This window comes from Gopherus flavomarginatus, chromosome 4, assembly GCF_025201925.1.
Source record: "Gopherus flavomarginatus isolate rGopFla2 chromosome 4, rGopFla2.mat.asm, whole genome shotgun sequence".
NCBI classification, from domain to species: Eukaryota; Metazoa; Chordata; order Testudines; family Testudinidae; genus Gopherus; species Gopherus flavomarginatus.
This window is the reverse complement of record NC_066620.1, coordinates 47,216,387-47,232,136: the sequence shown is the minus strand read 5'-3', so window position 1 is coordinate 47,232,136 and position 15,750 is coordinate 47,216,387. Positions and strand designations below refer to the sequence as shown.

At 46.1% G+C, this 15,750-nt stretch overlaps 1 protein-coding gene across 1 annotated transcript; it reads left to right on the top strand.

Moving 5' to 3' along the window:
• Positions 1 to 4,191: 4,191 nt before the first annotated feature.
• BATF3 (basic leucine zipper ATF-like transcription factor 3) lies at positions 4,192 to 10,299 on the top strand. The gene is made up of 3 exons (XM_050948678.1): positions 4,192 to 4,536; positions 7,071 to 7,175; positions 9,658 to 10,299. The coding sequence occupies exons 1-3, from the start codon at positions 4,465 to 4,467 to the stop codon at positions 9,841 to 9,843; spliced, it is 363 nt and encodes a 120-aa protein (XP_050804635.1). The 5' UTR covers positions 4,192 to 4,464; the 3' UTR covers positions 9,844 to 10,299.
• The last annotated feature ends 5,451 nt before the right edge of the window (positions 10,300 to 15,750 follow it).

The window sequence follows — 15,750 nt, the reverse complement described above, 5'->3', positions numbered from 1 at the left end:
GGCACCAGACCACCCTGCAACACAGTACATCAATAGGAAGGGGTGCTTCTCTGTGGTGTTGCGGATGCTTGTGGCTCACCATGAGAGTTTCACTGACATCAACATGGGGTGTTCTGGAAAGGTGCATGATGCATGTATCTTCAGGAACACCAGCCAGTACAGAAAGCTACAAGCAGGCACTTTCTTTCCAAACCAGAAGATTACATTCAGAGATATTGAAATGTCATAGTGATCCTGGGAAACTCAGCGTACCCTACAGCCATGACTTGTGAAAGCTTACACAGGAAACCTGGACAGCAGTAAGGAGTGGTTCAACAACAGGCTGAGTAGGGGACGGATGACAGGAGAATGTGCCTTTTCCAGATTAAAGCTGCGTTGGTGATGCGTTTATGGAAGGTTATACCTTAATGAGGATAATGTTCCCATGGTCATAGCCACGTGCTGTACGTTGCATACTGTTTGTGAAGATAAGGGTGAAAGGTTTGCTCAATGGTGGAGTGTTGAGGCAGACTGCTTGGCTGCTGATTTTGAGCAGCCAGATACCAGGGCTGTTAAAGGACCCCAAATGTGGGGGGCGGGGATTCAAATCAGAGAGGCTTTGAGGTAACATTTTGAAAATGAGAACCAGTAATGTATATCTCTGGTTGGTGCTGTAATGTTATATTACATGTAGTTTTCCTAGGAAGCAATGGTGACATTTGGGGCCTTACGGTCCAGCAAGCACATGAATAAACTGCCCATGTATATATTGGAAGTGCCTGCTATCTCATTTTGTAGAAAACAAATAAAGATGAGTTACCATTCAAAAACTTTGCTTTTATTGCACAAGAAACAACACACACAAACACAGGAAGATGCTTTGTGGCAAAGGAGGTATTAGGGAAGGGCGGAGTTTCATAATAAAAGTTGGACCTACACACAGCTCTGAAAGTTGTCTGAGGGGGTGGAGCGAAGGCAAAACCAAGAAGCCTCAGCAATTGGAAAGGACTGTGTGGGAAGAGTTGGGGGAGGGGACATGGAAAAGAATTCTGAATGTGCCGCAGGGGAGAGCGGGCACAGATCTGCTCACTCTGCAGCATTAGTAAGGACTTCGGCATCTGTGTTTGCTTCTCCATGACTTTAATCATCCACTTACTAGTATCCTTAACAAACTCCTCATTTTCTTCTCTGCCCTGCCTTTTGGCTTCTCACCACTCCTTGTGTTCCCCTTTCTCTGCATTGGAGGAGTGCAGTACTTCCCGGAACATGGCTTCTTTACTCTGTCTTGGGCACTTTCTTATCCAGCGGAGATGCTTGGCCAGTGTGTGTCGGGGGTGGAGGGATGTTCCTGAAGGCCACATCTGGTGAAGCACAAGGAACAGTGCACAGAAGCATGATTGTTAAATTCATGCACAACATTGAAACATTTCAGTAAAATACACCTTTTGCAACATTCAATCACTTTCTGACTGACCCTTGGCAAGCACACATCTCTGTGAACAGCCAAAGCATGGTGAATGTGGGCGGAGGTGCTCCACATGGCGAAAAGAGCACTCACTCTGCAGGGGTTGTGGTGCAGCCAACTAGGGAAAAAATTCTAAAATTTTCTCACACTTTTCCACCAGCAGGGGTCATTCTAGCAGATATCTCACTGCTAAGGGTAAGCAGGGAAAGGAGGGTACATCTGCTACATGCTTGTGACTTCCACCCTGCTCCCTACATTGCTCATCGGTGTGCCACTTTGGTCCCTGCACAAGTGATTGCCGAATAGTGCAGGAAAGTTTCCTACAATGGGGGAAGGAACAAAGCTGCTCTGCCACGGAACCTTGGGCAGGAGATTACTGAGTACCTCCAGGAAACTTTCCTAGAGATCTCTCTGGAGGATTCCCGTGAGATCTCAGCATGCATCAACACCCTGTTCTGCCATACTGATTAGCTATACAGGGAAATGTCCAGCTCATGGAAACACAGCCAGCCTCTCACATTTCTATGCCTTGAAACCACCTCCGCACTACACAAACCAAGCCACTTACCAGGTGTCTCTTCTCCTGCTTCTTGCTCACTGGAGAGCAGCTGCTGAGATTGGCTAGACACCTCTGGAGTGGTGAACAGTTCCTGGCTGCCTGCCCCTCCGGCAGACCTCGCCGGGAGCTCCACATCCTCATCTAACTTTTCTCTTCATCAGTGACTTTGTTCTCTGGGTTAGTTCGTCTTTCCACCTCCTCCAGGCCCACCGAAGTATCCATGGGGATCTTGGCGGTGAATAGCCTTATAGAACCGGCAGGTCTTAAGTGAAGTACCGAAGTGACGGTTTGCCTCCCTCGCCTTATGGTACGCCTGCCTCAGCAACTTTATCATCGCTCTGCACTGCAGCGTGTCCCGATCCCAGCCCTTTTCACACAAGCCTCGAGAAATGTGCCCGTAGGTATAGAGTGACCAGATAGCAAGTGTGAAAAAATTAGGACGGAGGTGGAGGGTAATAGGAGCCTATATAAAAAAAGCCCCTATAAAATCAGGACATTGGATCACCCTACATAGGTATCCCTATTCCTGTGGCTCACGCGCAGCTGGGACTGCACTGCTCCTCTCCCCATCCAACAGCTCCGCAGTGGTCCAAATGGAAGCAGGAGAGCGGTTGCTGCGATAACCGGCCATGGGCACCTGGGAAGATGCAATGAGAGCTCTTCAGGCTGAGCAAACAGGAAATGGAATTTCAAAAATTCCCAGGACTTCTAAGGGGAAGGGGCAGATGGTTGTTTTCCTGGCTGCAGCACAGAAGAGTTCAAACTTCTGACCAGAGCAGACCCCGATGAGCATTACGGAACACCTCCTGGAAGCCAATTAAAGTGATAAAATCAAATGTGATATCTACACTGGCACTTTGTCAACAAAAATTTAGAGGAAAAATATGTAAGGCTGTGTCTACGCTGCCACTTTCTGCACTAAAACTTTAGTTGTTCAGAGGTGTGAAAAAACACCTCCCTGAGTGACAAAAGTTTTAGTGCTGAAAAGTGCCAGTATAGACAGCACAGTATAGACGCTGGGAGCTGTGGGGGTGGTTATTTTTTCTCACTGAGAGAGCTCTCCCCCCAGCAATAAAGCATCACTACACTGCCCATGTCACAGTGCTGCTGCGGCTGCACTGTAATGTGGGCAGTGTAGACATACCCTTAATCTTTCGTTGGGGTAGTTGTATTTTGTTACCAAAACGGGGAATTTTTGCCACCAAAAGTCATATTGCAGTATGTAAGCACTCACTGTTTTGTAGACAAAAGCTGCCTTTTGTCAGCAAAACTTTGTAGTGTAGACAAGGCCTAACTCAAAGTGTCACAGCTAAATATCGCAGTTGAACAGATTGTTTAGTATATGTAGTTAACACATTGCAAGGGCCCCTTCAAAGTGAATTGGCCTGTCAACATCCTTCCCCTGAGAGGGAAGGAAAGCGGGGGAGAAGACAGGCAGTTGGGAGGGTTGTTAGTGCCTTGTACATTCTTATAATAAGGTACAAATCCAGTGTGTCTATTCCATGATTTTTATTAGTTAGCATCCTTCTTGCTAAGCATTTATACTGTTCTCATCACTGTCCTGTTGGCAGGACAGACCCTTTTTAAATACGGGAAATGGTTGGTTTCACTGTCCCACAAGAGAATCCATCTAATCCCGTATTGTATAGCTGTGCAGGAGGGAGCGTATTAAGGACTGTGATCCTGTTTCCTCTTCCTCCTTACACTCCTCCTCCTAGCCCTTAAAATATGTCATTGTAGAAATGGGGCTAAATCCAAACCTCGGATCTGAGCAACCCGTAAATCCCTGGCCCCCCTCAGAGCGGGACCTGAGTTTTCTCTCTAAGGAGCTGAACTAAACTCTTCTGTCCAGCCCCCTCTGACATGGTCTCTCTTTGCTAGGGAGGGGGGCGGAGTTTGGCTCCCATCGCCAAGGAATCGCTTTAAGGTGCCCGTCGTAGCCTTCCGTTCTTATTTCCCAAATTGCCCCCGTGCTAGGGTATCTATGGCTCGGAGTATCGCTCTCACGAGCCCCCCGAGGCGTGCGGGGGAAGGGAGCTCTGGCGTCCCCCCGCCTGGCCTGGTCCGCAGCCCCTCTCGCTTCCCCACGCAGCCACCCTTGCGGTTTAGCACCTAGTTCCCTCCTAAGTTTCAAAGGGCGCCACGTGACTTCCATGAAATTGACAAGTGAGCTGCTGCTGCTGCCGCCGCCGCCGCCAGTGCGGGACTCCCAGGCTCTGCCTCCCGGAGGCTGCGGCCGCGGCCAGATCCGGGCAGAGGGGGCGGCTCCTCCCCGGGGGCTGGGGAAGCACAGAGAGCGCGCGAGCCGCTGCAGCCAGGTGCAGGCTGCCGGGATGCCCCGGGCCGGAGTTTCCCCCTAGCGAGGCTGGGGACAGGAGTGCGCTGGCAGGGGCCGGGGTGCGGGGAGCGTGGCTGCTCTTTGGGCTCCCGCCGCGGCCCCGGCCGCTCAGCAGCTCCCGGGATGTCGCACGGTGTCCCGGCTTCGGGCAGCGTTCTGCAGCGAAGCGCCTCTTCCGATGGGAATCAGCCGCAGGTACCGGGCCGGGGCCGGGTGAATCAGGGTCCGAGTGGCGCAGCAGCCGGGGCGTGGGGCGGGACACCAGCAGGGCAGGAGCAGGCTGTGGAGAAGCACGGGGCGTGGGCAGGGAACTCGGCAGCCTTTCCCTGTTCTCATCCCATTTCCCGCTCCTATACAAAGGTCGCCGATGCCCCTCAAAGTGCGTTGTGAGCGCTTAGTGCTAGTCTTCAATTTGGCACCGACTCGTCTGGGGTCTCCCCCCCTCCCTTTTAATTTGAGCAGTTGCTGCTTATTCTTTATGGACTCCCTGCAAATGACATCACATAAGGAAATGTTTTCCTCACCGCCATAGATAGCATCCTTCACCTCTACCTTCCTGAGACTGTAGATCAGGAGTCCAGCATGGAGATCACTTTTGACAGGACCATGTCCTGATCTAGGGCCAAGCAGGAACTGGGTCACAAATACATAATGCTGAGTCCCCTATAACAGTGACCGGAGTCAGGTGGGAGGTGCAGGCGGAGAAGGCTTTTCTCCTCCTCTTGGCAGGGCAGATTTGCAGCATGGAGCCAGGATCAGGATGTACAGGTAGGAGACAGGATGATCAGAACTGCCAGTTTTGGCTGGACATATTCCTGGAGGTTTCATCACATGATATAACCTATAGTTCAAGATTAATCTTGAATTCCTGGAGACTTCAGGACAATCCTGGTGAGTTGGCAACCCTAAGAGAAATGGCTGCTTCCATGCTTCCCAAGCTAAAGAGCAGCATCTCGTTGGTGCTGGTATTGGTTGTCCTGACCTTGTCTTGGGACACCAACTCCTGCCTAGACATGCCTGTGCTGTAATCTCTAACCCCGTAGGGAAGATGCAGAAGAGAACAGAAGGTGCAGAAGAGATGCCCTCTTTCCATGGATCTATAATTACCATGGGCGCTCCTTTTGCCCGCTCTAGCCCTTTCTTTTATGAAACCACACACAGACATATGTCTCTCCTGTGCATGTCTAACACGTGGGGTGGAATTCATCACTGATGTGACTCCATTGATTTCAATAGTGTTACCTCAGAGATGAGTTCAGTTCCCAGACTTCAGCAGTCTGGGTAGCAGTGCATTACAGCTCCTACCAGGACAGCTTCTTCAATCGAGGACATACAGTTTTAAATACTTTCTGCTCTGTTGTATAAATCTTCCTTGTAAGAGAGGAAACAGTGGTTAACTTGATGGAGTAAACATTGCTAGGAGCAACAGCAGCCACCGCCAGCAGCCTTAATGCTGTCGTTGACATGCTGGGATGAATTCTGTGTCTTCTTTCCAAACCAAGATGAAAGGCAAGTGATCATGTCCTGTTACAGAGCTGTGGGGGAATACTTGCAGCATGCTTAGGGAACTCCTCCCCCTGCTCCCCAATCCCAGCTCACTCTTCTGCAGAATATGCTGCAGCTTGGTGATGAATGTGCTTTCTCTGGACTATAAAAATCTTATTGTTGTCTAAGTCAAAAGTGACTTAGATCTGCAGACAACTGTTGCTGGGCATTGTTAGCTAGCAGGCAAGCTTATTTCCCCGATTCCTTTAATATATATAAAATTCTGCTCCAGCCTGAGAGGAAGCAAATGACATTTCCGACCTGACGGAGAATTTTTCCGGTATGCAAGGGAGAGTTAATCGTTGGATTTATAATGGAAAGCCTCCCAAACCCTCCACAAACCATGATCAAGACTCCATAATGAAAACAGAAAGTTATTTTCTAGGTTGTGAGTGGATTTTGGGTGTGAACAATACAGGAAAACGTTAATCCAAAATAGGATCTCTTACTAAGATATTTTATATAGGAGATTTTCTTCTCTAAAAAGCCAAAACCATCTGTGATTGTGTAAATTTCAAAGATACCCTGGCATGTTTATTATATGCTATTTATGTAATCAACAAGGTTGTTTCCGGAAAACTACCTGGTCTTCTGGATTAAGTGGACATAAAACACTATTATTCTGATTGGTAGAGTTTTATATCTACTTTTCATACACTCGTATAAGTGGCTACAAGATACAGGCAGGGATACTGGAATAATTTTTGTAGTGGGGAAACCCTGCTTTTGGTTGTTATTACTACTTCAAGCCAGGGGTGCTGCTGCACCTTCAGCACCCCTAGTTCCAGCCCCCTTGATGCAGGGTACCGCAGAATCAGGCCTCTCTAGTATTTAGTCCTTGTTGTGCCACTGACTTGCTTAACAACCCCAGCTCCCACTGATGTCAATCGAAGGAGCACTTTTGATGTCAATAGGAGCAGCTCAGCACTTTTGGAAATCAGGCCACAAATCTCTCCATGCCTCAGTTTCCCTGTCTGTGTAATGGAGGTAATGCTACTTACTGACCTTTGCAAAGTGCTTTAAGATCTGTGGATGGAGAGGATTATGTAGGAATGAAATACTATTATTATGAAACACATCAGATTGTTTGCTTATTTTCACTAAAAGTTATTTCCTTGCTTTTTGAATCTCAGCGCACTTTAAAAAACAACAACAACAACAAGGTGTTTGGTTTGCTTTTTCAGAGTCCTGAAGAGGATGATAGGAAGATAAGACGGAGAGAAAAAAACAGAGTTGCTGCCCAGAGAAGCCGGAAGAAACAAACGCAGAAAGCAGACAAACTCCATGAGGTGAATGGGTACTTCATATATTGCATTGCCTTTTGAGCGTTGTGTGCAGAATTTAACAATACTGTGCATTTCTTAAACAGATATGGGGTGGTTTTCGTACTAATCCAGCATGAGGAAGTTTGGTTTGGTATAAAAACATATGAATTACCATACTGGACCATGCTGGTGAGCTGTCTAGTCCAATATTTTGCCTACATTGAAACATCTGGAACTTGCCAGTGGTGCTAGATTCTTATACTGAACAATTAAGGAATAAGCTTCCCATGGGGAAGCTTCTCCTAACTCCAATAAGTCACTGAAGTATGAGGGTTTAGACATGTTGTATATATTTTATCCTATCTTAAACTGTGGATGTTCCCGTTGTGCATATAAATGTCTGATCCTTTTTGAAATCCTATTTACAAGCCCTCAGCATCAATAATATAATATGGTAGCCCTACTGTCTGTTCAGCTGTAAATCTGACAGGGCAGGCATTGTCTCTTCTGCATTTGTACAGCAGCCAGCACAATGAGGCCTCTAGCTTGACTGAGGCTTTGGGCACCACCATACTGTAAATATTTACGACTATGCTACTAATACCTTTATGTAAATGACGCAGCTCTCAGGGCCCAATTCAGCACAGAATTATCTCTGTCTTCTACATTGTGAAAATAAAATGTATCCACAGAAGACAATTTTTCATGATGTCTTTTGTCCTTGCAAAACACTGTGAAGTGCAAGAAATACTTGTAATGGCATCGCCATAACTGGGTTCCATGATACCAACTTCTAGAGATGAAATGCCAAATTTCTGCACTTTTCTTCCCCTGGTATCTACTACAGAAGGCCTCCAAACTCTTCTACAGTTCAGTTCAGTTAATTCATTCCCATAGGCAGTCTCTGCTCAGGTAAGAAGCAGGACTGGAATAACAAGGGTGTGGGTCAGGATTGATGTGGGTGCAAAGCAGAGTGGTGTTTAGAAACCAGCATCGAACCTGCCTGCATATTTGATTCTTCATAGTGCTCTTGTGAGCATTACATTCAAATACATTTTAAAGGGGGAATAATAAGGATAACTTCGGAGGGAAACAGTTTGTTACATTTGCTGGATTGTGGTTATTTTCTTGCTGTATAAGCACACTGGTCATGGTGATTGGACAGCTTGTGTGTTGATCTAGATGGGAACTTCTGTGGAAGTGTTTGCTAACCCACATTCAGTTGAAAGTGAAAACCAGAGAATAACTGAAGTTACACTGGAACACTGGTCCCAGAGCCTTTTCACACCGATCAATATAATCTCATTGTTTCCTTGTATTCCCCCATCTGTCTGCATCCATCTGTTGTCTCGTCTTATATTTAGGTTGTAAGCTCTTTGGGGTAGGGACTGTGTTAGTGTTGTGTGTCTGTACAACACCTAGCATAGTGGGGATAGTTGTCCATGAGTGGGGTTCCTAGGTGCTATACTGATACAAATAATAATATTTAGTTAATAATAATGCCCCCCAGCATATATACCAGTTCAGTTTATATTACAAGATCTCTAGCAAGTTACTGAAGTTCCAGATGAGTAGCAGATGATAGCAGAAAATGAGGGGCTCACAGAGCGTTTTCAATTTTATAATCATTAATTTATCTAGTAGATAATGCAGAAGGAAAGTAGTGCTTAGTTTCTTTCTGAAACATAAATGCAGATGTAGAGTTGAGTTAGCTGCTATCAGGGCCAGACTTTGGGCTCAGTAGCTTCCATGGTATTACACAGCCAATCTGGGCTTTGCGGCCACACAAGTCATTGTGCAACCTGAAAGGAAAGAAACCCCAGGCACAGATTTAGCACTTAGGCAGTTGCCCAGCTACTCATGTTTCCCAAAGCAAACCAGGACTCTGCCCAGCCTAACTTGGGTACTTTTGATTTTTTAGGCAATACAATACCTTTTGCAACCTGCAGAGGATGTATCCTGAAAGGAAGGATCTTTGGATGGTGTGGAACTCCTAAACCACCCCCATCCCTTCAACCTGTGCAGAGGACATGGCTGGGGAAAGAAGCTGGGTGTTCTGGTCACAGCCCACACTCTTGCAATCACTGGTTGGCAGAATGGTCCCTTTGGGCCATTGCCAGCGAGCACAACCTAGAGCACCCTTAGGCTACAACAATTTGTGATGGGGGAACCAGAACAACATAGATTAGCCCAGGATCAGGAGAATGCAAAAGTGGCTAAATGCTACCTTTGGAATCCTCTCCTGAGTGGGACTACATGCTTCACGGCCACAGCTCAGGATCTGGGCCCACAACTGTAGCTCAATAAGAACGTGAATAGTAACAGTTGCATTGTTACAAGCATCTGTATTTATTAGGCTAGTTCAATATTTTGATTCTTATGTTAGATTTCAAAAACATTAAATAAGCAGAAACAACAATTTATTTTGCTGTCATTTGATTAAAAACAGATGAAGGCACTGAAAGGAACGTTTTTTTTAGCAGTGGGCTTCCTTTTTTCATTCCAGGAATATGAGTGCCTTGAACAGGAAAATACCTCCCTGAAAAGAGAGATTGGGAAGCTAACAGATGAGATGAAACACCTGAGCGAGGTGTTGAAGGACCATGAAAAGATCTGCCCTTTATTGCACTGCTCCATGAACTTTGTGACCATACCCAGGCCTGATGCCCTCACCAGTTGTCTGCCAAGATGAGAGCTCCTCCTTATTGCCTTTAAATGCTGGTTATTGTTGCACGTAAATGGGAGAGATTTAAAGATCCAGCTTCTTTTTTTCACCACAATGCAGGTATATCCTCCCTCTTGCAGAGGGATGGACTTTATCTAATAGGCCTTTGCATCTCTAAATCCTCTGAATATCAAAAAGGTCAGTGTGGGGAGAACAAGACTAAGCTACAATTTATTTTCTAGAACCTGTAATACACTATTTCATCTTCATAAATGGCAAAATATGATACAATCTGCTTTTACAGGATGGAAACTCTAGAGAAAAATAGCGGTATAGGCTAGAATATGATTTACCCCACACTCTGCTGGCTATTATTTCTGAATTATTAGATTGTCATCCATAGATCTTATATATATAATATCCTGGCAGCTCATTTTTTGTTTACACTGGGGTTTGGCTAATAAAATCAATGTGCTCTTTTTATCTTTATGGTGTCCCCCACCTTCTTCGATATCCAGTGCCTTTCAAACACCTTTACATTTGCTCATTTGTCAAATCCAAAGTCTAATTCTAATCTCCCTGATTTCAGCATGCCTTAATATTTGCTTATCACCAGCTTCAGGGTGTTTGAAAAGCTTTATTGGCTTCCCTTCTGAAGCTTGTGTAACAACTGAGTGTAGAACATCTTCACTTCCCTAATCGCCCAAAGCATCAATCCTCAAAGAGTTTTGTTCTCATTCTTGCATGAAGTGTGCCCACTTTGCAGGGAGTAAATGCAGAACAGGCAGTTTGGGTCCAGATTCATCCCAGGAGCTAAGCCATTGTAGCCAGTGGAATTCTACCAGGGGAATTCCCTTTGGGTTTTTTTGTTTTGTGGTTTGTTTGTATGTTTTGTAATTTACTAGTTGTCCTTTCCCCCATTATCCATTACACATCTAGAGTTAGACTCACCAGGGAGACTTAGATGCCTAAGCCCAACATTTAGGTGCCACTAGCATTCACCAAATCCCCAAGGTGCCTACATTTTGGCACCTGGTGTGCATAGCTGCCTCAGTTCTGCCCCCATCCAGCAGCTTGGTGCTTAACTTTCATCTAAGCCCCAGCAGGATTTATCAACTAGGCATTCCTCTGTCTGTTGCCTTTGGGGCCTGATCCCATAGGTGTACTGATAGCATGCCTAAACCTGCACAAAAGATGCCAGAGGAGATGGTGGTGGTGTCCCCCTTTTGCCCAGTAGCCCAGTGGTTAGAGCACTCACCCAGGATGTGGGAGACCTAGGTTCATATCACTGCTGTACTGCCTCCTGTCTCCACAGGGAAGTTGGTGGTATGGTCGGTAGATAAAAGCTTGGCTACAGGATGAAGGAGACCTGCCTGACTTTTCAGCCGCTGAACAACCAGCTGGCTGCAATGTGAGCCTCCTTCCAGCAGGGGATCTCTTGTACAGTCTGACCAGAATTACAGGTATCTAGAACAGGGCACTGCTTGGGGGGGAGTTGGCAGCTGAGGAGTAAGAGGTGTAGAGCTGAAGCTGCCTGATGCCCAGGTTTTCCTGGACGTGACCTCTTTTTTGGTAGCCCACCCTCTGTCTGGGCAGATTTTTCAAACAAGAGGCAGTGTCCAGGATTTTTCGTTGTGGAGCAGACGTTGCAGCTCAGAGAGAGCCATCTCCACGCCCCGACTGGTCCATCCCCTGCATCACAGACGCCAGATCCTGCCTGCCCTAGCCCAGTCTGCCAGGTAAGTGGAGCCGCCGAGTGCCTCCCAGCTGGGCCACCTACCCCGCCACGGGGCCTCAGAGCCTGTCTGGGAGGGGTGACAGGACCAGGCTTTGTTCCCTGTCATAGAGAGGGGGAGAGGTCCCAGGCCTGGGCCAGCCTCCCCGCCACTGTGATAGGGAGCAGGACACTGCCCCCCACCTCGACAGTGAGGCCTCAGGTACCCTCTCCAAGATCTCCCAGGTACCCTTCCCAGGACACACACACCTCTCCAGCACCCGCCCACGCCCCCTACCTGTACGCATATACCCCTCCAGCACCCTCCCTCCCAGTACACATACATCTCTCCAGCACCCCCAAATCCCCGTCCCAGAACACACACACCCCTCCAGTGCCCTCCCTCTCAGTACACACACACCCCTCCAACACTCCTAAATACCCCCTTCAGCATCCCCAAATCCCCCTCCCAGTAAACACACCCCTCCAGCACCGCCAAATACCCCCTCCCAGTACACACACACTCCATCCAGCATTCCTAAATCTCCCTCCAGCTCCTCCTTTCCCTCCCCACCCCCCAACAGTGTTCTCTAGTTGGGAACTTGAAATATGGTAACCCTATGCCCAAGTAAAGCCCCACCCCCACTCTTGCTCCTCAGCAACACTAGCTTGTGTTCAGCAATCATCCAGTTCAAGCAGGAACTCTGATTTTAAAAGCCAAATTAAAGAGTCAGGCCATGGATCTAGCTCAGCCACACACACCAAAATAGATCAAGGCATCATTTATTGAATTGTTTCTGCTAATTTGAATAACAGTGAAGTAGTAATGGCTGCTTCATTGTTTCTCTTTGATACACTGTCAAAAAGGAGAGATGTTTATAAAAGGGCATTATAACTGAACATTTTAGGCTTCCTTTGGCGTTTATTTTACTATGGAATCCAGAAATAGAATAATAGACTCATACAAATGTAGGGCTGGAAAGGACCTCAACAGGTCATCCACAATATCCCATGTGCTGAGGCATGTCCAGGTATACTTAGACTGTCCCTGACAGGTGTTTGTCCAAACTGTTCTTAAAAGCCTCCAGTGATGGGGATTCCACAATCTCCTTGGAACTATTATGTTCATTATGTAAAGAGCAAAAGGCACAATAAGTGGCAGACCAAATGAACTATTTTTCCAGCTCTGTCACCAAAATGTGTATGATATTGTTGACATTGATGTTGATGCATCATCCTCATATTTAATAATAGAGTGGTAACTTACCAATATATACTCAAAAGCCTTTGGGCATCTTAAAAATAATTAGTGAAAATGATCAACATTCCACAAATAAATTCAACATTGCTGTCTGTTTATAGTTAGTTTGACGTTTGAGTCCACACACGGCAAGAAGGGAGCTGAGCTAATATAGCGGAGTCTCACATGGGATAAATAAAAAGATCAACATTCGGGCTACACCAATTACAAAAACCGAATGAACAGTTCGTGAGGTATAGGGTTGTAATGTATTTAAAAATAGACATTTATTCTAAAGGCTGGGATAATCGGATTGTTACAACAAGAAAGACGAACAGAAAGTAAAAGGTTCCTTTGTAAACTAAGCAACAAAAATATCATTATCAAATCCAAACCTCCCACTTTGGAGCAGACTAACGCACCATTGCAATATATATTCTAAATCTGTGTATGTGCTAAAATGTCTTGTCCTAGCTAGTCATGTCCTAGCTTTCGAAAACTTCCAAAAAACTTCATTTGTTCCCTCTGAATTTGAGCTATTTTTTTTCTGATGTACGGTATATGTGAGGGATGCGTAGTAAGTGGGAGCTGTGTTGTCTTCAGTTGTATGGCATATATGAGTGTTACCATGTAGTCATAGCCTTGTTGTATATGGATGTACAATACATGTGAGTTTGACAGTGGTTTTCAAATACATAGTGAAGTTTGCCATCTGTCCAGATTTTGTTGGTATGGTGGTGAGTCTTATACGTTCTATTTGTCACAATGAAGAAGCAAAATGCATGATGATCAAGTCTGCCAAAGTTAAAAAACACTCAATTAATCGATTGGGCCCAATCTAAGTTGACTTTCTGTTCATTTCGGTGATGTCCAGAATGACTGAAGTCTCTCTAAAAACCAATTTTAGCCTTCAAAGGTGAAAAATCAACAGAAAATAGTAGTCAAGCTTTGTGAAACCTTTAATTTGATTATAATAGACACTGACTTTGTACCTTGAGCTAGATATTTAAGGAGGAAAAAAGGAAACTACTTCTTCCACTGATCTCCCATATGTATATTTATGAATATTTACAACCTTCTAGATGTAATTTCAGTGCAGCTTCTTGTTGACTGCTCCAGAAGGTGATGGAGGCATATAATGGTTCAGTTTTTACTGTGCAGAATTCAGCAAGGAAAAGTGCTGTGATAGTCACACTGTATTCCAGAATGAACTAAATTCTTTGATTTCCGTTTTCCAGTTGTTGATATATTAATTGTTTTAATATTGACAGGCAGGGAATGTGATCACCAAAAGTGACACTGGGTATAAGATGTACTACAAACCCCAGTCGCCTTTTTATCAGATGTAGAGCTTGCAGTTTCCAGCAGCCTCATCAGTGAAGTGCAGAGCCCTTAGACATCAGCAAATCTGGTCAGAGGGAAGTGGTCAATGTAGGGTTGCCAATTTTGGTTGACTGTATTCCTGGAGGTTTCATCATGTGACATAATCTTTAGTTAAAGATTAATCTTTAAGTCCTGGAGACTCCAGGACAATCCTGGAGGGTTGGCAACCCATGGTCAGTGATGTGTGACATTGTCAGTCTTTGGCCACAGCTACATGTGAGATTCTTTTGTGGGCATGAAGCCTGATTGCACATTGACTCTGGCCCATTCAAAATCGGTTCAGAATGGCCCATGAGCTGCATGGCAAATCAAAGCCAGGTACACACATGATCGGGTCAGTTATAAGAGAGTGTTTTCTGACATCAGTTGCAGACCATTCTTCACAACACATCAACAAAGGCCAGTTTTCTAGCCAAACTCCAGCATTGTTGCATCTATCTAAATTTCTGGAGTTTCATTTAGAAATCATGGGCCTAATTCCAATCATAGGGTACGTCCAGACCACCCGCCGTATCAGCGGGTAGCGACTGATTTATTGGGGATCGATATATCGCGTCTTGTCGAGACGCGATATATCGATCCCCGAACGCGCTCCCCGTCGACTCTGGAACTCCACTGGAGCGAGCAGCGGTAGCAGAGTTGATGGGGGAGCCGCGGCCATCGACCCCGCGCCGTGAGGACGGGAGGTAAGTCGGAATAAGATATGTTGGCTTCAGCTGAAGTTGCGTATCTTACATCGACACCCGCCCCAGTGTAGACCAGGCCATAGTTATATCATTATAAACCCATTGACATCAGTGGGGGCATTCCCTCTCTACAGGAAAGCTAAAGGGTCAGGAAAGATGTACCATCAGGGTAGTTTTAAACAGCTATTAAACACCCACAGCTGGCCCATGTCAGCTGACTTGGGCTGGCAGGGCTCAGGCTGCAGGGTGGTAAAGAAGAGCTCTGTGAGCCTTGAAAGCTTGTGTCCCTCACCAACAGAAGTTGGTCCAATAACAAATATTATCTCAGCCACCTTGTCTCTCTCAATTGCAGTGTAGGCATTCGGGCTCGGGCTGGAGCCTGAGCTTTGGTACCCCATGAGTGGGGAGTGTCCCAGAGCCTGGGCTCCAGGCTGAGCCCATAGATCTAACCACAGTTTTACAACCCTGCAGCCTGAGCCCCATGAGCCTGAGTCCGCTCACTTGGTCAGCCGCAAGTGTGCAATTGCTGTGTAGACAGACCCTCAGTAGCCTGTGACCTAATTAGCTGCATTCTTAAATTCACCCATCCCTGTGGTATCTGACCCCTGCCTTCCCCTGCAAAAAGCCCTGTCCTTCAGTCATTTATGTAGCTTTGTAAAATTGCACCTAGACAGCACTTCCCACTGTGCAGAGTTGAAAAGGGGGAGGTTGGGGGTGGGGAAAATGCATCACTGCTTGTAATGTTTGATGTCCTGGTGAGTACATTTTTTGTAAATCAGAAGGCAGCTATAACATATTCCCCTCAGTGACATTTCTCTGACCTGAACTGCTCTGGTGGGTGGAAATAAAGGAAAACCCTTGAGCCTAGTATAGTATAAACTGTCATGAACAGTAAGAAAAAGAAGATGGCC